Source organism: Benincasa hispida, chromosome 8 (assembly GCF_009727055.1).
Source record: "Benincasa hispida cultivar B227 chromosome 8, ASM972705v1, whole genome shotgun sequence".
Lineage (NCBI taxonomy): Eukaryota > Viridiplantae > Streptophyta > Magnoliopsida > Cucurbitales > Cucurbitaceae > Benincasa > Benincasa hispida.
In genome coordinates, this window is record NC_052356.1 from 13,445,973 (window position 1) to 13,469,161 (window position 23,189).

The window sequence follows — 23,189 nt, forward strand, 5'->3', positions numbered from 1 at the left end:
GAGGTATTTAAGTCATAACTTCTTCATAAGAATCAGATGAAGATTTTTTTAGAGTATGAAGAGACGTAAATTCCTCCATGGAACTGGGATTTGGATTCCCTAACTGAAGCCAAATAATGTAACAACCTAAAAACATACAGTAAGGGTTAGGAAATAGTTGAAAATGCATCACGTTTACATATAAAGAGATGGAGTGAAAGCCAAACTTTGTAGGTAAACATTGTAGGATAAAAAGCTACTTCACCTAACGGTGGATTATCATCACATGCACTGAATCGGGAATCCTAAATTTATTTCTAAAAGAATTTAAGATATCTATGCTTAAGGGACCCGAGGAAGGATCGTGGGGAACCAAATCGTTATTTTGAACCTCATTTAGTTATGCAAATGAATTAAATTTATATATATAAAAGAGAAAATAAATTAAATAAAAATAATAAGAAGAAGAGGGGTCGCCGATTTAACGACCCCCAAATTGAAGAGCCAACTCGTGAGGGTTGGCAAGAAAGTCTAGCTGAAGGGGTTGGCAAATGTGAAACAAGGCTGACCTCATATGGGGTCAGCACAAAGGCTGGCCCATGTAAACAAATTCAAAATGGGCTTAGCCCATCTGAATCCATGCTATTGCATGGCCTAGCCATGCATATGAATTATGCGAAATTTACATATCATTTATTGAGATGATGATGATTTATATATATTTTATGATAGAATTTTTGCATAGCTCAACCATGCAAAAGCCACACATTTGTGCTATGGAGCCAATTAATTTTAAGAATAATGGGCTTTCAATTGTCGTTTTGCATACCCACATTATTAATTAAATAATTATTATATTAAAAGGATCACAATTAAATAATAAGCATAGTGGCTCATTAATCCAACGTTAAAAGTTTGTCTAAAAGTTGAGCACATTGATAATCGAGATATGTAACGACTTTAGCGATAATGGCTTGGATGGTAACAACTATAGGGAAATCCGTTACCATTGGATTGACCCATATAATATTCAAACTGTGGTCGAAGTAAGGTATGTTAAAAACTTGGACTTACTTTCTACCAATTGAGCGATTTTCAAACCTGATTCTAACTTGAGTGTCGAAATGGATTTGGCTCAACACCATACCATTGTTTAATTTTGTTCATTTTACAAAATATTGGACTACTATCCTCCAAAAATACAAATTCAACGTTGATGCGATTTTCGGTAATAACAATTTGAATAGATCTTTAAAAAGATAAAATACCCCTACTATTTAACTTCTCCTATAATCTTTGTCATTATCTTTTTCATATCTTGTAAAGTATATAAATAGTGGTGATTAAAACCCTTAAATGATATAAATACACATAAAAAAAACAAAAAATATTTTCTCTCTACTTTATGCTTCTCCCTACTTTGTTTCTGTTCCATCTGTTCCTGTTTCATATATATATATATCAAAGAAAATTAATTACACACCAACCTATGAGGTTTAAGGTAAAAGATTGTTCAGGGAAAACATTTTTTCTAATTTAAACTTGTAATAGCAAAATGGTGGCTGATTTCTTACATGCAAAATGTTTTACATCTTATCAAACAATTTATCCTTTGAAGTGCAGAATCTTTCGGGAAATATTTTCTTATTTATTGTGGATTTGCAGCTTCGTTTTCCTTGTGTGTTTTGCAAAGGATTATTTTCGTTCAGAGACTATTTTCAAAGTTACGCCATATATATTGATTGTTGGGTTTTTGTTTATCATTGCTTCATTGCATGAAAGAGGGTTGTAAAAGTTTTCATCTAATGTGCTCTTAGAGTTATTGTGTTAGCCTTGATGTTGAGGTCTTTTACTCATGGCCATATTGACTAAGGCTAAAAGGTTTCGTACTCGCAGGATCCTAAGTTTTATTACTCTCTCATATTTATTTGAGAGAAGCTACATTGTGGAGATGGGGGGAGCGCATGCTTAAGAAACCTAAATAAGTTGGTTTAAGTGAATCTCAAATATAGCGAGATCTTGTGAAACTGAGCAGTCATTAACTTTATGTGAGTCATTATATAGAGGAAGTCTAATAGATAAGTATTACATTATAATTACTTTATTCTTTTATTAGTGATGTTTCTTTCCATCGAGCTCAATACTGCCCCTAGAGTAAATGATTCTGCATCAAATTGGGTTACCAATCTCTATATTTTACTCTTCCTACTTCTTCTTATATAGCGTGGATACTTGTCATTCGGATTGTTATGATATTGTAGGCAGTATTATATTCAACCCATTTTTCAAAATTCAACTCCATTACATATCTTTTCTTTATATATAGCTTATATTAATTTTAAGGATTAAAATATTTTTGCGATATCGATATCAACATTTTAATTTTATAGATATATCAACGGATATATCGATAAAATATCGATATCGGCGGATATTTTTGTAAATCCTAAATTTTGTAAATTTTATTTAGATTAATAATTAAGTTGTTTTCACTCTCAAACTATGTTATGTATATTGTTATTGTTATTGGTATTCATATTCATATTGGACTAAATAGATAACACTTTTTTTCTTTTACTGTTTTACGTGCATTAATAAAAGATGTTGGAGATATCTATGGATATTTAATATCAATATTGAACCCTTCAATTTATGAATTTATCGACATGTCGATAGATATTTTCATCTTTGATTAATTTAATACTTTATTGCTAAACTTTTTTTAATAAATTTTGTACTTAAATTGAATATCAGTATCATACTGTTGGAAGGTTTGTTTATCTATGATTTCAAAACCTAACATTTCTTTTTCGCAAAGAAAACCTAACAAAATCTAAGTTAAGTTTTTTTTATGTTTATTATCATATGAAATTATAAATTATTTTTTTACAAATAAAAAATTACAACAGGGACCATTATATTAGTTAGTCTTTCTCTATGAAACACAGATATGGTTACACAATACGAATACGATCAGATATGATGATTCGTCAATTTTTAAAAAAATTAAGATATGGATACGTCTAAGGATACGTCATTTTTTTATTTTTTTTAATATATATTTCTAAAAAACGAGCATACTGATACATTGAAGATACATTTTTTTTTTCTTAAAAAAAATCTAGGATATAGATAAATTTAACATACAAATTAATAACAATAGCACAATAAAATACAAACATTAAAATACAATATAAAAAAAGTAACATCTAAAATATTGAAGTACAATAGTTAATAAAATACAATAGAAAAATGACTCATATTACAAAGAAGAAGAAGAAGATTAGAAGGAGAAGTATGAAGATAAACAAAGAACTTCTTCATTGAATTGTTGAAGATATCCAAATGATTAATATTTTGGTGGATTTTGTGGGGACTCAAATGTGAATATGAAGATTAGATGACTCTAAGGTTTGGTCTTTTATTTATTTATTTTCTTTTAGTTTTGGACTCGAGTAGTGAGATTTTTAAATAGGCTGCTTAGTTTTAGATTGGGAAAGATCAGATGAGTTGCTTGTCTTTTTTCTTTAAAAAAAGTATGCATAGAAATAGATACGTCAAATTGCGTGTCAGTTATCTAGAAAGTATCTGGAAGTATCGGTATCCGATACGTGTCTGATACGGATTATTTGTCTCACATGAAGTATCTGTGCTTCATAGGTCTTTTTACATTTTGAGTGATTTAATATTCCAATGAATGTTAAATGAATTGTATTATTTATTATCATATGTAGTGACCAAATGATAAAATTAGGCTAATTTTAGAATAAATTATGTCTTTAAATCTACATTAGTTTGTTAATTTTAAATCAATCGGACTTAGTTGTTTAAATATTCTAATTTAAAAATTTAGAATTTTAGTTTATTCTCCCAAGTTAAATAAAATATTGTTTCTTTAAATTTTGGAAATTTTCTTTTTTTAATTTAATGATTTTTTTGGTAAAAAGGGTTCTTACCAAAATCTAGTTATGCTTTGCAAGATTTCCTAGAATTTTGAAGTGCGTTAGTGAACATCAATGTTAATAATATTGATGTCGAAGAAAATAAGAAAGACTCAGATTTATGGAAATGTCAATGGGAAACATCCATAAAATAACTTCATGTCGAATGGATAATTTTGAACAAGAAAATTATAAACAAAATTAATAAATAAATATTTGGACTGTTTTTAAATATAGAAAAATAAATAAAAATATTTACAAATAATATCAAAATATCACATTTTATGTGTGATAGACTACAATAGATAGTGATAAACTACTATCTGTATTAGTCTATCGCGGTCTATCACAACTGTGATATTTTGCTATTAGTTGTGAGTATTTTTAGCCATTTTGTTATTTAAAATAATTTTTCTAAATATTTTACACTTTAAATATGTTAAAATACTTGTCATTAATATTAGAGGGAGGGAGAGAGGAAGACAAAGAGAGGAAAATAGAGGATTATGGGGTTTTTCAATTAATGTGCAAAGTTCAAGGGTATTTTAAAAATAGAGTACAAAGTTTAGGTATACTTTCTATGGTCTGATAACGGTTTGATTTTTTGTTTTTTGTTTTGGAAAATGAAATTAATAAATAATACTTTTACCCATGAGTTTTTCTTTTTTTTTTTTCCTACTTTTTCCTATTGATATTTTTAAAATCCAAGTCATAATTTGGAAAAAAAAAAACAGACTTTGTTTGATAACTAATTTTTTTTTTTTTTTTTGAATATTTTTAAAAATTAGGCTTACAAACCCACTATTTTCACTTATTGGTTTTTGTTTGTGTTATTAATTTTTAGGAATATTTTAAAAATGCAAGCCATTGTACTAAAATAATATGAAAAATTATTGTAACAAAATTGCCACAGATAATCACAATTTTCAATAAAAACAATGATGATGAATAAACGAAGTCTATTAATCATAATTTTTTTATTGAAAATTTTATAAAATTCGTGACTTACAGAAAAATTGTATGTGTTATCCTTGCTTGCATCGTTGTTCGCGAGCACTATTCATTAGAGGATAGATCGTCAAAGAATGGTGAGTTAGCATCTATTGCAAGTCTATATATTCACAACCAATAGAGTCAAACATCCCCAATGATAGGAGATTTCTCTTGAATGTAGGAATAGATCTAATGCCAACTGTCCTGCAGGTATTATTATTTCCCATGTAGATCAGCCCTTGGAAACAGACCCAATACCAACTGCCCTGCAGATATTATTATTTCTCATGTAGATCAGCCCTCCATCCCACTTCTTGTAGGTACAAATCAACCTTTAGATAGTGTCATATGGACTGAACAACCAGAATCTATCACCCAATCTTGAGTCTCCATAGAATTCTGCTCACCATACTCTTCAGTTGCTGCCAAGGAATTTGAATACACAAGGGAATTTCCCCCCACAGCTTCCTCTGTCTGTTTTCCTCCTTTGTTCTGTTGGTTCAACTTTCTTTTCAAGGCATAACAGTCTTTCTTCATGTGTCCATGTTTGGTGGCAAAAATGACACTTGATTTTAGACTTGTCACCCCATTCTACTTGTCCTTCCCATTGTTCTTTATTTTCCCTTTTGAAAACAAACCTTCTCCTCCTTGCTGATATTTCTTGCTCATCTATAATTCTAGTTCTCCGACTCTGATTGGTAAAATAATTGCTTCTATAGTGATTCTTTCTCTACCATACTTCATTGCTATTTTAACAATATTAAACAAGTTTGGCAGGGAGTTTAGTAGGATAAAGGCCTTATTTTCTTCCCCAATGTTGTTTCCTATTGATCTGAACTCTGATGAAAGTCTCTTGAATTTGTTCAAATTATCAATGAGGGATTTTGCAGCATCCATCTTATATATGAAAAATCTTTCCCCCATGAAAGCATTATTAGGCAAATCTTTGTTGAGATAAATCTCGTTTACTTTGTTTCAGAGATCATAAATAGTTGGCTGGTCAACTATCTACCGTAAAACACTATCTGTAATATTCAAAACCATAGTTCCATAGGCATTTACCTCTATTTTCTCTTTTTCTGCATCTGTGAGTGTTCCAGTGTATTTTGTTGGGTCTGTGATAGCAAAAAGTACCTTCTGCTGACCCAATACTGCCTTCATCTTAGCTTTCCATAATTCAAAGTTTGTCTTTCTATCAAAATTCTCGATTTCATACCTGGTTGTAGCCATTCTTGAACTTCAAGATTGACTTGTCTGAATCTTTGTATGCAAGAATTCAAATCTTGGATCTGTCTTGAGTTGTTCTCTGATTTCTGATACCACTTGTGACCCTAGATAACTATAATTCTCTTATTTGCAAGCCTAAACTACTCAGCACAAACGGTCAACTTCACTTCAAAACTTAGGGAAGACTGTATCCCTTAAGCTTCAAAACTCTTCAATCGTTTACCTGTATGTGGGCTCAATCGTGTAGACAAAGCTCTAAGGAACTAAATGATAGTTCAATTATGTAGATGATACTAAGAAGCACTAAGCGATCGTGCAGACGATAGTTGTGTGGAGCTAAACGATCGTATAGACGATAGCTGAGGAACTAGATGATCGTATAAATGATGCAAAGTGGAGCTCGACGATCATGTAAACGATACAAGAGGAACTAAACGATCGTGTATACGATACTTTAGAAAAAGCTAGATGATCATAGAGAAAGAAAGAACACAAATATTTAAGTGGTTCAGCCAAAGGTCTACGTCCACTATGCAAATAGGGAGGGTCTCTTTTATTACTTCTTCTTTAATCTTCTTTACAAAATGAATGTCTCGCTCTCTCTATACGTTGCTCACTCATTATTTTTCTTATATATAGGCTCTCATTATCAACGGAAGAAGCTCTGGTGGTTACAATAAACAAAACAGAAAGAAGACGACAACGATCAATTACCTTCTACTTCTTTTGTCTTCAGTTCTTTCTATTACATAATTTTTATTAATGGTTTAGAAAATCAAACCAAATTTTAGGAACTAAAAAAAGTAACTTCAAATTAGTTGTTTTTATCTTTTAGAATTTGACGAAGAATTCAAAGATTTAGAAATACGCAAATCATTGTAAGAAATATGAATGATAAAGACTTAATTTTCAAAAACAAAAACAAAAGACAAAATGGTTACCAAACGGGGCCTTTTTTTTTTTTTTTAGTTTTCAAAATTTGACTTGGTTTTTGAAAATATGAGTAAAAAGTATACAACAAAATAACAAGTTTAGAGGTAATAGAGGAATTTGTAGACTTAATTTTAAAAAACTTAAGACCCTGTTTGGTAACCATTTCATTTTAAGCTTATTTTATACATATTTCTTACAATGATTTGTGTTTATTAAGTACAATGATTGAATTCTTAACCACATTCCAAAAACAAAAGCCACTTTTTGAAAACCACTTTTTTTAGTTCTCAAAATTTAACTTAATTTTTTGAACCATTGGAGAAAAATAGATAAGAGATAAAGAAATTTGGAGGTGAAAGAAGTTCCCATATGCTTAATTTTTTAAAACAAAAATAAAGAATGAAATAGTTACCAAACTAGGTCAAAATGATAATCTGCTAGCATAAACAAAAATATCTAACTCAATTTTTTTAATATATGTGTGTTTCAATTTTGTCCATACTATAAGCTTTCAAACTATACACCACTTTTGAATTTGAATGAATGATATGACTGAAAATAAATTATCCTCTAATATTTATATTAATTAAAAGAGTTGTTATTTTTAGAAGAATATAACCATGACAAAATTGAAAAGGCAAATACACACACTAGACCCTAGAAAATTAATATAAGTTTGTGAGATTGGGTTCCAAACTTATTAGTTGACTTCCCGAAACTTTCTTTCTAAACTCATGAACATGAGAGGAGAAAACAGAGAAGAAGAAGCTCAAACTTCCCAGAAACATGGTGGTTGGATCACCTTCCCCTTCATCATAGGTCATCTCTATGTTCTTAACTTCTCTTCTATTTTCCAGTTAGTTATAACTTGTTTTGTTTTTTTATCGTTGAAATATCTTGAATCTATGATATGCTGCTTCAAACGACCAAGTGCAGGAGTCTTGCTATATAAACTTTCTAATTTTAAAAGCGTCGTTATTTTATATTTTGAATAATTCTCTTTAATAAAACCGTTCTCTCTCTATTCCATAGATGTAACTAACATACTATTACTAAACTAGATAAATCTATGTGTTGATTATTAACCGTTTATGTTTTTCTTTCTATCTTCGTAATTATTTGTCGGTTACTAACATTTATGAATGAATTGATTAAACAGGTTCTTTTGCTTGCATGACATTGGCCACTGGAGGATGGCTAGCAAATTTGATAGTATATTTGATTAATGAATACAACATCGATAGTATTGATGCTACTTTGATTTTCAACGTTGTTAGTGGCTGTCTTTGTGTTTTTCCTGTTCTTGGAGCTGTTCTTGCTGACTCTTTCTTTGGATCTTTCTCTGTCATTGCCATTTCCTCTTTCATTTCTCTTCTGGTAATGTTCTCTCTACAACTTTTCTTTCATTTCTACTCTAAATTTCATGCCAAATATTTCATTATTTCTTTACACTTTTTTGGTTTTTTTTTTTTCATTTTTGGGCTTGATAATTATTAGTTTTTAAAACTTAATTAAAATTGTCTTTCTTACCATTTCTTTACGATAACTCATCAATCAATTGTATTTAATATTCTCCTTTTGTTGACCAAAATAATATATTTTAAATACTCTTGTTCGTTTCAACGACAATAATAACATCAACAACAATAATAATAATACTCATGTTCTTTTATAATATATGAGATGGGAGAATCAAACTTTAGACTTCAAACATGAATACAAAAACTATATCAGTTAAACTATACTCATTTTTGTAATACTAATAATCTTGGTAGAAACCATTCGTCTAAAATAATTATTATATTCAAAGTGTCGAAATAATACAGTAATGGCTGACAATTTTATACCAATGAATGTACAAGATATAATCTAGAATAATCAATATTAATTTCAAATTAATTTTAATTACAAAAAAATACTTGAGTACATATTGAACTAATCCCATCTTTATGCAAACCATCCAAAGGGTGCATGTGGATGGGTACAACTCATCAAACAATTATTCATTAGATAACCATACGATTCAATATTAAAACCAGTCCCTCTATTTTTTTCAACATGAGATTCTCAATATAAATCCTCAAAGGTCGGATCTCAATTTTTTATTTTTTATTTTTTACACAAATATCCTTTTGTCCTTCTTTTCTTGCTTCGTCCTTCCTTTTTTCCCTACACCAATTCCCTTGATTCATTTCCATCACTTATTTTTTAATAGTTAATAATAATAATGGATATGATTCATTTCGTAGGGCATGATTTCGCTTACACTAACAGCAACAATCCATTCTCTAAGGCCACAACCACCATGTGATCATAATGGCTCAATCACATGTTCTTCATCCCCTTCAAAACTCCAATACACAATTTTATACTCAAGCATTGTCCTAGCATGTCTTGGATCTGGAGGCTCTCGTTTCACTGCAGCAACTTTTGGAGCAAATCAATATGATACAATTAAAGATCAAAACATTTTCTTTAATTGGTTTTTTGTGACTCTGTATGCTGGATTTCTTGCCAGTTCCACGGCCATTGTCTATATTCAAGACAATGTTAGCTGGGGTTGGGGCTTTGGCATCGGCCTCGCCGCCAATGTCATTGCCCTAGCTATTTTCTTCCTCGGAAATCGCTTCTATCGTCTTGATAAGCCGAGAGGAAGCCCCTTCACTGCACTCACTCGAGTTCTTGTTGCTACGGCTCGGAAAAGGCTGGCTCGGGTGCCGTCCACGGCAGGGAATGATGATGGTTGTTACTATTATGGTGAGGACCATCATCTGGGGAAGCTAGTTGTGGATGGAGAGTTGACTGAGAGTTTTAGGTAAGTCCCATGCTTCAATCATACCTTTCTACTTTTCTTTTATTTGATTTCTTTGCCTGCCTTACCTAAAAAGAAATAGTTTTTTTTTAAAAAAAGAAAAAACTACATTATTGAAAATATCTCTCAACTTTTTATTTTTTTTTTCAAAAATATCTCTAAACTATCGAATGTTTCAATAGCATCTTAAATATTAGTTTTGTTATAATTGAATTAGACGAGAGAAGAAATCGAAGAGAGGAGGTGACATGAAATGTAGATAAATGGTTTACATTCATATACGTGCACAATTTTTAAGTTTTTTTTTTTCCTCAAGATTAAGGATATTGATGCAATTTTTGACAATTTAAGGATATTTTTGAATTGATGTACTTATAGCTTCTGTCTATATGTACTATCATGATATGAGCCTTTAATTTTTTTAAAAAATTAAGGGTGTTAAAAAAAACTTTTAAAATTCATAAGTGTTTTTGAAACGATGTGTTATGGGTTTCCATCTCGAATTAATGGTATAACGAATGTGTTTTTAATTTTTTTTTTTATTTGAAGGTATTATTAAAGTTTTAGAAAGTTCATGAATATTTTAGAATAAAGGGTAAAGTGTAAGAGTATTTCTATAACGTAGAGAAAGAAAAAACAATAAATAATAACTATACATTATAATAAACACATGTATATATTAATAAAGATATGTAGGTTGAGTTTTGGATCGTTATGATTATGGTTAATAATCTAAGCTAGTTAGCGAATAACAATTATATGAAATATTATACAAACATGTTGACTACTCTAATTTATTTTAATAATGATTTATAAGGTGAAGATGTATTGTTAGTTTCAACTAATTTAATTTTTAATCCACAAATTTCCATTCCATTATTAAATTACTTCTGATTATATTCACTTTAGAATATTAAATATTGAATTCTAAACTTTAAGTGAAAAAAACATGTCTTCACCAATAAATAAGAAAATTACCAACAAATTAATTAATAAACCATATAATTTTAATCAACAAAACATTCAAAAATCAAGTTATAAATAAGCCCAAATCAATCATATGGAAAGTGCCCCAAAAGCTTAATCATTAATACATACTATACAAGGCTTCAAAGAAACATTAAATTTATAATTACTTACTCGAGTAACTATTTAATTTTTGAAAATTAAGCCTATAAACTTTATTTCCATTCAATTGATTTTTAACTTTTGTTCGCTAACATTTAGTATTTTTAAAATCAAGTTAAATTTTGAAAACTAAAAGACAATTAATAGTCTTTGTTTTGAACTCAATTCTTTTAGTTAAGAAATACATAAATCATACTTAAAAAATAGAGAGAAAATATGTTTAATTTTAAAAAATTAAAAACTAAAAACAAAATAATTGAATATAAATTTTATTGGAGTTAGTTAACTCACTAAATTAAGTATATGGATAATATTTGATTCTTTTCCATCTAATCTTAATAATAATAATAAAAAAAATTATAACCAATTTCAATCAATCTAAACTAAAATATTTCATAGCCACATAATTAGAATATTAATTCGAAGCCAATAAATATAATTAGAATATTAATTCGAAGCCAATAAATTTTTAATCAAACATTTGAATCAATTCGAAGGTGTCCATAAAGATTTTTGTCCAACTTTATTGATATTTTGATTCCATTTTCATGATGGAAAATCTTTTGTTCTATAAAATAATATGGGTCATCTACAAAAGTTGGAGAAGTCAATAAAATTTCTTATCAAATTAGAACAGAACCAAAATTAATTAAAACTGTCTTATTAGGAAAAAAAAAATCGAAGAAAGAAAAAGAAAACTATTTTTTTTTATTTGGAGTCAGCTTAATCGAAACGCCAATTGATCAATAATTGAATTTGTTGCATAAAAAAAGATATGAAAAATAAAATAGAGTTGTGAGTCCCCACCACACTATAAAAAGTGATAATATCATAGTCTAAACCTTATTACATCACAAGTCATATGATTGATTGGCTCTATAGATTATTTAAACTTTATATTTTGTTTTAATAATACGAATTTTCAAACATTTCAATAATATACTTTTAAACTAAAAGAAAAATTAAAAATACTCTTAGATGAAAGGTCCGTTTAAATTAACTTGAGAAAAAAGTATTTTTAAAAAAATCCATTTAAATTTAAACACTTTTGATAAAAATGGTTAATACTTTATTTAAAAAATACACTTGAATTTTCAAAGTTTCCCCAATCCCCTTAAACTTTGAAAAGAAATTTAAAAATATTATTATTGTTAGTATATGGATCGAAACCGTTAGTACCTCAATTCAAAAATAACACTAAAATTTTCAAAAGTTTGTATCAGTTACGAGTGTGTTTGAAATGTATTTTGAACTGTTTAATTTAAAAAATAAGTCAGAAAAAAATTGGAGTGTTTGATAACCATTCAAATGGTTTTTCAAGTATATTTTATTTATTTTTTTTATCAAAAATATTTAAATAAAATGAGTTTTATAAATTTCAAAAAATCTCACCAAATTTTAAAATCAAAATCTCTCCATCAAAATTTAGTTTCACTGATACAAAAAGAGACGGCAAAAAAAACATAATATTTAATTATAGGGAAGCTTCTTAACACGATTGCAACAATAATAGAGACTAAATTTAACTTCAAAATGATGAACAATTTTTTCTTTATTATAAATTTAATAATGCATATGTTATCTTTCTTTTTCTTTTCAATTATTGTCAAAATTATGACTTAAATTACCAACGTATCTTTTTTTTATATTAATTTGCACTCGACTACTAATATAAAACTATCTTATTAAAATATTTAAATCTAAAAAAATGTGAGAAGATAACTCATATATAAAATCACTAACCCGTGAAAAAGTAACATATATATATTATAAAGAGTGTGAAGTCGTTGAACATCTTTTCGATAGTAGAATCTTCAACACTTTTAAAATAACATTTATCTTATACAATATGTAGTCAAACCTCTAGCTTTATAATAATTTATCAAACACCTTTTACGGAATTAATTATAATTATCAAACCATTTGGGCAATTAAAAAAAAACACTTTCTAATTCACACCAAAAATAGATTTAATATACACATAAAGCTGAGGTACTAATTTTATAATTTAATTAACCTTTAGTATAAATAAGTTAAATTATAAGTTTGTTGGTGGTTGACCTTTCAAAGTTGTTTCTATTCAATCTTTTATATATATAAATTTTAAAAAATTATTATTAACCTCTAAACTTTTAGTATTACTTTATCTTAGCCTCTTTATTTTTTTAAAAAAAATTATTATCTAAAAAAAATTAATAAATTCTTGAATTTTTAATTTTATTTTAATAAATTAACTGTAACTCTATCAATGATCAAGAGCTAAATGGATGAATTTGTGTGAAGTCAAATTCATCATGCAAATAAAAGTTTGAAAAACTTATTTAAAACTTTCTAGATACTAAGAATTAAATAACTACAACTTCTATCTTTGGTTAGAAAATTATAATATTTTGAAGTATAAAGATTAAAATATAGATACTACCTTAAAAAGTTTGAAAACCACAGTTTGTAATTAAATATATTGTATAATGATAGAATGCTCAAATTGAAGAATTAGTATGGTTTTAAGTTTTTTTTTAGTGTAACAATATTATTGGATGTGAGGTTCAAGCTTAAAACTTTAAGTAAAATAATAAATGCCTCTTATTTACCAACCAATTCAAGCATAGCTTAGTTTAAAAGAATAATAATAATAAATCAAACTTTACACCATATATTATGCTACGATTTTTCACTAACTAAAAGCTTTCTCACACACTATGATCTTTCTTGAAGGTGTTTGAATCGTGCGGCTCTAATAACACAAGGAGATGTCCATTTGGATGGAACCATAGCAAAACCTTGGAGGCTTTGTAAAGTACAAGAAGTAGAAGACTTCAAAACTTTACTTAAAATCTTCCCTCTTTGGTCAACCAGCATTTTCCTCTCAGTTCCCATTGCAATCCAAGGAAGCTTAACCATCCTCCAAGCCCTAACCATGGACCGTCACCTCGGCCCGAACTTTAAAATCCCCGCAGGGTCTTTCTCTGTCATCATCTTCATCTCCACCACCATCTCACTAACCTTAATCGATCGGTTCGTCTACCCGATCTGGCAGAAGATGATCGGACGAATGCCACGACCTCTCGAACGAGTCGGTCTTGGCCATGTCCTCAATTTTCTTTCTATGGTAGTGTCAGCATTAGTAGAATCAAAGAGGCTCAAGATTGCCCATGCTCACCACCTTCAAGGCCAAGTTGTGGCAGTATTGCCAATATCAGCCTTGTGGCTTTTTCCACAGCTAGTTTTGGTTGGCATTGGAGAAGCTTTTCATTTCCCTGGACAAGTTGGATTGTACTATCAAGAATTTCCCACGTCATTGCGCAGCACTGCAACAGCGATGATCTCACTCGTGATTGCCGTTGCGTATTATCTTAGCACGGGTTTGATCGATCTCCTTCATAGGATTACAAAATGGTTGCCAGATGATATCAATCAAGGCAGACTTGATAATGTTTATTGGATGGTATCCGTGATTGGAGTGATTAATTTTGGGTACTATTTAGTGTGTGCTAGGTGCTACAAGTATCAAAATGTTGAAAATGATGTGAAAGATAATTCTATAACCCAAGGTTGAGAGCTCATGTTAGTGCCGAAAAAAAAGGAGATCAAAGTTCAAGTTTGTAAGAAACTAGTAGATTACCTATTAAGAATCACTTTTCAATATAATTTCATGGGTAAAAATTGATAGACATATACCAACTTCTAAAAAAATATGTCAAATTCTCTTATCGTTTACAAATTTCATGCTTATCGTTTCTATGTTTACGTTTTTCTTTTCAATTTTGATTGATTCAATATTTTAATAACAATTATTTTTCTTCAACTTTTATCAAATAATTTAGATTAAATAAAATCATATATAATTTAAATTATATGAAAATTTAAAACATTGACTTATAATAAGTTATAAATTAAATATCCTCGTGAAAATAGTTTAGATAATAAGTCCGACTTTGGTTCTAATAACTAACCTACGTCAAATTAATATTAATTTACCAAACATCCTAACTAATTTTTTTCTTTTATCTTAAAGTTGAATTTTACCGAATATTATTTTACTTTATTTTATAATATATAGTTAAGACTGGGGGGGGGGGATCGGGCTTAAGCCCTAACCAAATGGAAACCCAACAAATAAAATCCAAGGATCACAAAGTGTAAGTCCACAAAATAAAGTCCAAGATTGAATTAGAGGGTACTTAAATTAAGTAGCATCTTTGAATATTAAATTAAACTTCTTATAACTCATGGGATATCTGTACAATCTATAGAACAAATCTTATTCCAATAAGGTCGTTTGAATATAAAATTAAATTGAAATCTTCGTCTTTTTAAATCCTCGAACAATATGATACTTCTTTGTATAGATCATAAAACACCTTTTTATATGTATTTAATCGTATGTACATATTAAGTTTATGAAGTCTCGTGTATATATGACTTAGGTATTAGTTGTATGTTAAACTTTTAGATTATTCCGTTTTCCTTTTTCTGGTTTTAGTCGACGTTATTTTTATTTGATTTTCACATTATTGTTGTCTGATTTTTTAAAATATCTAAGATTGATTCTTTAAATATTTTTCCTATATCATGATATTCAATCAGGAAAATTATTTTAAATGACAAAATTGTTGAAAATATTTATAAATAATAGCAAAATTTTCATAGTCTATCTACAACAGCCATGATAGACTATTAGTTATGTCTATCATGACATGGATAGACGCAGATAGTGACTATGACGGTCTATCGTCGTCTATTGCAGATAGATAGTGAAATTTTGCTATATTTGTAAATATTTTAGTTCATTTTTCTATATTTGAAAATAGACTATGTTGTATTGTTCATTAGAGAAATCAGTGGTACTTAAGGAGGAAGATTTAATTACAGGGGCAAAACAATAAATTGACCTACTGTAATTACGAGCATCTGTAAAGGGTCATCGTACTGATGATTGGTATATCCAATGGACATAGAAATATATCTATAGCAAGAAGAGTTCAACTGTCGGTCTTTAGTGGAATGTCTGGCAATTAACAGATGGTGGATATCGTGACTAAAGAGTTTAGTCAGCTATTCACGTACTGTTGGAGTTCGAGCCTTAGGTCCATAAGGTCCCTTGGTAGCTTGGATACAAGTTGAGAGTCAGTTTTTCAGTCAGTTTGAAATGTTCAAATTGACAAGAGGGAGTTCGATTATATATGATATAATTGAACAAGTTAATTATATATGATATAATTAACTTTATGTATGAGATATATTAATTTGGAGGAAATTGGATATAAATATGATTTATATCTAGTGAAGGAAAATACTATAATTAATATATGATATTAATTTATATGTTATGAATATGATGAGATCACATTCATTGGATGGTTAAAAGGGAAATGAGACGGTGTCTTTTCTGTTTTAATAACGGATGAGTGAGTCGAAAGATCACCTTGAAATGCATAAATAGCTCACGGTGTGTTAAGTATGAGATGGGTAGACATTGTATTAAAGAGTGTGTCATCGTTTAGAAAATTAGTGCATGTACGATAGTGCCTGCACGATCGCTTACCTATACGATATTGCTAAGTGATCGCTTATCGATTACACCTTCGTGGCGCTAGTTACTAAACGATCGTTTACCTTTTCCTAATCGATTGTTTAGCTCCCAATATTTACTAAATGATTATATAGATGATCACTTAGTTTTTCCTACACAATCGTTTAGACGATCGCTTACCCTTTTCCTACACAATCGTTTAGATGATCGCTTACCTTTTCCCACGCGATCATCTACTTCACCTAAATGATCAAGTATCTTGTCTATACAATAGACGAGCTCATCTCCCACTTGCTTGATCGTTGTGTATGATCTTTCTTCCTCCTCCCCCCTACCAAATCTGAACAAAGCCCACACTTTGGATTCTCACTCCAAGAATACTGAAGGCTCTGAGTGGTGGTGTCATCTCTATTTCCTTCTGTTCGTGTGGAGACTGTTTGAGGTAGACGATTGGATTTTAGATTTGCTGTAAAGAAGAAGTCTTCAACTGGTATGATCTCTCGATCTCTTTAGCATTTTGAATGCATTTTAGTATGTTTGAATGTACATGTAGTAATTCTGTCACAATGAATTGGAAAGATCCACTTTCGTTCATAGGTACTCTTGAATAAGAGTTCCTTCAATTGGTATCAGAACTAGGTTTTTGATATTCTAATTCATTACTGTAAAAGAATAGCATTTACATTCACGGTCGATGCAGCATGTCTACTCTTTGTTTTAATTGGTAATTCGTTTTTGGATGTGTGGATTAATGGAGTTTTCTGGGATGTAACCTCAGTCTGTTGAATTCTCAAGTTATTTGTAAAGGTCCCTGCATTTCTGGGCACAATTAATTGCTATCGAGTCTATAAATTCAAAGTTAGTTTAAGTCTTGAGTCGTTCGTGATGAAGTTCAGAGCAAGAGGTTGCTGTTCTTCGTGGCAGAAGACGATTAAGGTTAGTCCTATCGTGTAGACGATGAGGTAGACGATCATTGAGTATCAGATGCTCGGCTTTCGTTTAACGCGCGCGCACACTAGATGATCGTATAGCTCAGCAAGCCTCATCACTTAGTTGCTGACTATACGATTGCGGAGTAATTGCATGGTAAATCATTTACCTTTCGCGTGCTAAGCGATGGTCTAGACGATCAAGCTTCGCTGCCTCATTGTTATCTATGCGATCGTTTAGCTTTTATGTTATCGTCTAGTGTGCGCTACACGATCTTTTTCTTGGAGACATTTACTAAACGATGAGAACTTCACCTGGTGGTTCAAGACCCGGTTCGCTTGTGAACCAGTTTTCTGAGTAGAATTATGTAAATAGATTCTTTTCTCATTCCTGTTTTGTTTTGGTTTATCCCGGTCCATTAATCCATGGTTTTATACATATGATGTATGTTTTTTTTTCTTATGTCATATGGTATGCACATATAGATAAATCTCACCTTAGGTCATGCATATTATCTTTTTATGATTTAGTGAAGCATGATTCAATTTACGTAAGTACATGCACATGCATCATATAATATAAGAGTTATATTTATATATGCATTATTATTTTTTTTAGCATAATATTTATAAGCGTTATAAATACTTCGTTATGTGACATGTGTGTTTTAGTTGTTTATTTTATAAATGGTTATAAAATGAAATTAGAACAAAAATAATTAGTAAAAGATTAATATGTAGCAAATCTATCAATAATAGACCTTTTGTCTAAGGCAAGTTTTGTCTAGGCTGGGGTATTTAAGGTGATGGCAACAGAACAACCATATCTGGGAACCTACCTGGAAAGGTGTTTTAGATAGATTTGATGCATGCATGCAAGTTAAGGCTAGTCCATTAAAGAGTTTAATGTGACTACTTGGACTTGCTTTTAATTTCAAAGACAAAAGTTATTTTTGAGCAAACTTAATAAATGACTTAGATTATAATCAGTACCCAGATAGTCTAGGTTAATAAACCCCTAGGTAGAATATTCAGTGGGAGGGACTTGGGGCATTTGATGCTTCCTTTATACTTCTCGCGTTTCTCCCTCATAGTACACACTGTGAGATCTATCCTCGGCCTCGTGACATCCTGGGAGTATCCCCCTAAAGGATGGTGTTTGAGTAGATCAATATCAAGGTGGATGGAGAGAATGTTCATAGTAAGTGTGAACGGGAAGTGCTATAGCATATCCCATGGTCTCTCTCATAGATTGTTAAGGGTTAACAGTTCTGAACCGAACAAATGGTGGCTATTAGGTTCAGTTCCAAGAGTTGGTTTTGCCTAATGGTTGAGATTGTCTCATCCCAATGAAGGGACATCTGATTACCCTACCGGTGAAGTTTGTCCTGACTCGCTGGGGCATCATTGCAAAATAGAAGTTTTATCACTTAGGGTACTTGGAATCTGTTTTGCTAAAACTAATTGGTTAAAAAAAGTGGCTTTTACAAAGTCTTATAAAAGGTTATTCGTTTTTTCAGCAACGGTTTTTAATGGCTACAACCACTATCAGTTTACTTAGCACCGAAAACTGAATGGCCAAACTATTCAAGTTGGAAACATATGCTCACGACAATACTCATCATCGAGGATCTGAAGTTTGTCCTTATGGAGGAATGTCCTTCTATTCTACCTCAGGACGTTACTCGAAATGTTTTGGTCGGCGTACGAGTGTTAGACACGAAAAACAAGAAGACCCGGGCCTATATCTTTGCCAGTCTTAGTGATGTATTAGCCAAAAAAACACGAGTCCATGGTCTCAGCACATGAGATCATAGAGTCCCTGCGGGGAATATTTGGACAGCTAAGCATGAGGCTCTGAAACATAACTTCATCTCCATAATGGAGGAAGGCACCTCTGTTTGTGAACACGTGTTGAATATAATGGTCCACTTTAACGTGGCAGAGATGAATGGGTTTAAAATCGATAAGGGCAGCCAAGTTAGCATTATCATGCATTCATTACAGGATAGCTTCCTCCATTTTGTTAGCAATATGATTCTTAACAAAGTGGACAACACCCTTACCACTCTCCTCAACGAGTTGCAGACTTACTAATTCTTGCTGAAAAGTAAGGAGAAAAAGGAAGGTGAGGCAAATGTTATCTTATCTTCTAAAAGGTTCTATGAGGTTCGACCTCATGAACAAAGTCTGCACCTTTTTCTTCTAACTCTGGAAAGAGGAAGAAGAAGAATGGTGGTAAAGGGAAAAGAAATGCACCTGTTAACCCGCCACCTATTGCCCAGAAGAAGCGTCCACTGTCGGTTGAAAAAGGAAAATGTTTCCACTGTAACCAGGATGGATACAGAAGAGGAATTGTCCTCGTTATTTGAAGGAAAAGAAGGCAACCAAGGCTAATACCAAGGCAGATAAAGGTAAATATAATTTACTTGTGCTAGAAATTTGTTTAGTCAATGATGATTCTGCATGGATAATAGATTTGGACGCCACTAATCATGTATGTTCTTCTTTTCAAGGGATTAGAACCTGGCGATAGCTAGAGGCTGGTGAGATGACGTTGCGAGTAGGCACCGGGTGCATCGTTTCAGCTGTGGCAATGGGAGGCATCCAGTTATCTTTATAGAATAGGTTTCTTATATTAAAAGATGTCTTTGTAGTTCATGAACTAAAAAGGAACCTTATTTCTGTAAAGTGTCTGTTACAATGCAATTATACTCTTTCTTTTAAATTGAATAAAGCATTTATTCATAAGGATGGTGTTGAAATTTGTATAGCTAAACTGAAAAATAACTTGTATGTGCTAAGATCGTTAGCCTGAAGTTCCCTCCATAACATAGAAATGTTTAAATCTGTCGTACCTCAATCTAAATGCCAACGAGTTTCTCCAAAAGAAAATGCCCAACTTTGGCGCCTTTGATTAGGGCACATCGATCTCAATAAGATTGAGAGATTGGTGAAGAATGGCCTTCTAAGCGAGTTAGAGGAAAATTCTTTACCAGTGTGCGAATCTTGGCTCGAAGGTGAGATGACTAAAAGACCTTTTATTGGAAAAGGTTATCGAGCCAAAGAGCCTCTTGAATTAGTACATTCTGACCTTTTTGGTCCTATGAATGTGTGAGCTCGAGGAGACTATGAGTACTTTATCAGTTTTACTGATGATTACTCGAGATATGGGTATGTCTATCTGATGCAACGAAAGTCAGAATCTTTGAAAAGTTCAAATTATTTAAGGCCGAAGTTGAGAATTCTTTGGATAGAAAAATCAAAACACTTCGATCAGATTAAGGTGGAGATTTTTTGGATTCTGAGTTCCAGGACTATTTATTAGAACATGGAATCGTTTCCCAAATTTCGGCACCGGGTACACCTCAGAAAAATGATGTAATGGAGAGGATAAACAGAACCTTGTTTGACATGGTTTGTTCGATGATGAGTTACGCTTCCTTATCGGACCGTTTTGGGGTTTCGCAGTGGAGACCCCAGTATACATTCTCAACTGTATTCCTTCGAAGAGTGTTTCAAGAACACTTATGGAGTTGTGGAATGAGCGTAAAGCTAGTTTACGTCACTTCCACATATGGGGTTGCCTAGCACATATGCGTGAAGCAAATCCCAAGAAGTTGGAATCACGATCGAGGTTGTGCCTTTTTGTAAGCTACCCCAAAGGTACACGAAGAGGTTATTTTTATGATCTGTCCGAAAATAAGGTGTTTGTTTCCACGAACGCTACTTTCCTGGAGGAGGATCATATCATGGAGCACAGTCCACGTAGTAAAATTGTGTTAAGTGAGCTCTCCAAAGAAACTACTAAAACTTCAGCAAGAGTTATTGAAGAACCTGCTTCATCAACCAAAGTTGTTGGTGATAGTTCATCTGGTAGGTCGGTCCCACCTCAAGAGTTGAGGGAACCTCAACGTAGTGGGAAGGTTACGAACCTGCCTGATCACTATTTGGGTTTCACGGAAATCTTAGCTATGATGGCAGATGGCGACGTTGAGGATCCATTGTCCTATAAAAAAGCAATGGAGGATATTGACCGGGATGAACGGGTCAAATCCATGAATCTCGAGATGGAGTCGATGTACTTCAACTCGGTATGGGATCTTATAGATCAGCCTGATGAGGTAAGACCTATAGGTTGTAAATGGATCTACAAGCGTAAATGGGGTGCTGATGGGAAGGTACAAACCTTCAAGGCTCGACTTGTGGCAATGGGTTATACCCAGGTGGAAGAAGTCGACTATGAGGAGACTTTCTCACCTGTTGCCATGTTAAAGTCGATCCACATCCTCCTGTCTATTGCAACTTATTATAATTATGAGATTTGAAAAATGGATGTCAAGATGGCTTTTCTGAATGGAAATCTTGAGGAGAGCATTTACATGGTGCAACCCGAAGGATTCATTGCCCAAGGTCAAGACAAAAAGTTTGCAAACTGAATCGGTCCATTTATGGGCTGAAGCAGGCGTCTCGATCTTGGAATATTCGGTTTGATGCTGCGATCAAATCATATGACTTTGACCAAAACATTGATGAACGTTGTGTTTACAAGAAAATAGTCAACGATCAGTAGCTTTCTTAGTATTGTATGTAGACGATATACTACTAATTGGGAATGATGTAGTTCTACTGACTGCAGTTAAGAACTAGCTAGCGACCCAATTCCAAATGAAATATTTGGGAGAGGCTCAGTTTGTTCTGATTATATAGATCTTTTAGGATCATAAGAACAAAATGCTAGCACTATCTCAGGTACCATATATTGACAAAATCTTGCTCAAGTACTCGATGCAAAACTCCAAAGGGGGCCTACTACCATTCAGGCATGGAGTCACTTTGTCTAAGGACATGTGTCCCAAGATGCCTCAAGAGGTTGAGGACATGAGATGGGTCCCATATGTATCTGTCGTTGGTAGTTTAATGTATGTGATGCTCTGCACTAGGCCAGACATCTGCTATACTGTGGGAATAGTCAGTAGGTACAGTCTAACCCAGGCCAGGGTCATTGAACCGTAGTTAAGAACATCCTCAAGTATCTTTAGAGAACCAGGGACTACATGCTCGTGTTTGGGTTTAGAGATTTGATCCTTACTGGATACACAGATTCTGACTTTCAAACTGATAAGGACTCTCGGAAGTCCACTTCAGGATCAGTATTTACTCTTAACGGAGGAACTGTAGTGTGACAAAGCACTAAGTAGGGGTGTATCGCCGACTTTACGATGGAGGTCGAGTACGTTGCGGCTTGTGAAGTTGCTAAATAGGCCATCTGGCTCAGAATGTTCTTGATAGGGCTGGAAGTTGTTCTAGATATGTCTAGGCTCATCACCCTGTAATGTGATAATAGTGGTGCTGTGGCGAACTCCAAGGAGCCTCGGAGTCACAAGCGCGGCAAACACATAGAGCGGAAGTATCATCTAATCCATGAGATAGTGCATCGAGGAGACGTGATCGTCATGAAAATCGCCTCGAAGCAAAAGATTGTTGATCCGTTTACGAAGGCTCTCATGGCTACAATGTTTAAAGGTTACCTTCAGAGCATGGGTCTAAGGAACCGCCCGCGGCTGAACTAGAGCAAGTGGGAGATTTTGTTGCACTGGGTTTGTATTGGATTTTTATTGTTTTGTACCTGTTTGTATATACTCCCCACTTCGCTTTAGGACAAGTGGGAGATTGTTGGGTTTATGCCCTAAAGTCTCGTGTCCTATAGTTTG

General features: G+C 32.0%; 1 protein-coding gene across 1 annotated transcript; it reads left to right on the forward strand.

The window, feature by feature from the left end:
• Positions 1 to 7,792: 7,792 nt before the first annotated feature.
• On the forward strand, positions 7,793 to 14,637 carry LOC120083680 (protein NRT1/ PTR FAMILY 2.7-like). Its single transcript, XM_039039519.1, has 4 exons — positions 7,793 to 7,892; positions 8,233 to 8,450; positions 9,323 to 9,888; positions 13,729 to 14,637. The coding sequence occupies exons 1-4, from the start codon at positions 7,808 to 7,810 to the stop codon at positions 14,567 to 14,569; spliced, it is 1,710 nt and encodes a 569-aa protein (XP_038895447.1). The 5' UTR covers positions 7,793 to 7,807; the 3' UTR covers positions 14,570 to 14,637.
• The last annotated feature ends 8,552 nt before the right edge of the window (positions 14,638 to 23,189 follow it).

Bases quoted from the DNA above. Each gene is read 5' to 3' on its own strand.
- LOC120083680 (XM_039039519.1), top strand. From the start codon at position 7,808: ATGAACATGAGAGGAGAAAACAGAGAAGAAGAAGCTCAAACTTCCCAG. The intron at 7,893-8,232 runs GTCATCTCTATG...TTGATTAAACAG, and splicing joins CACCTTCCCCTTCATCATAG to GTTCTTTTGCTTGCATGACA. The intron at 9,889-13,728 runs GTAAGTCCCATG...TCTTTCTTGAAG, and splicing joins GAGTTGACTGAGAGTTTTAG to GTGTTTGAATCGTGCGGCTC.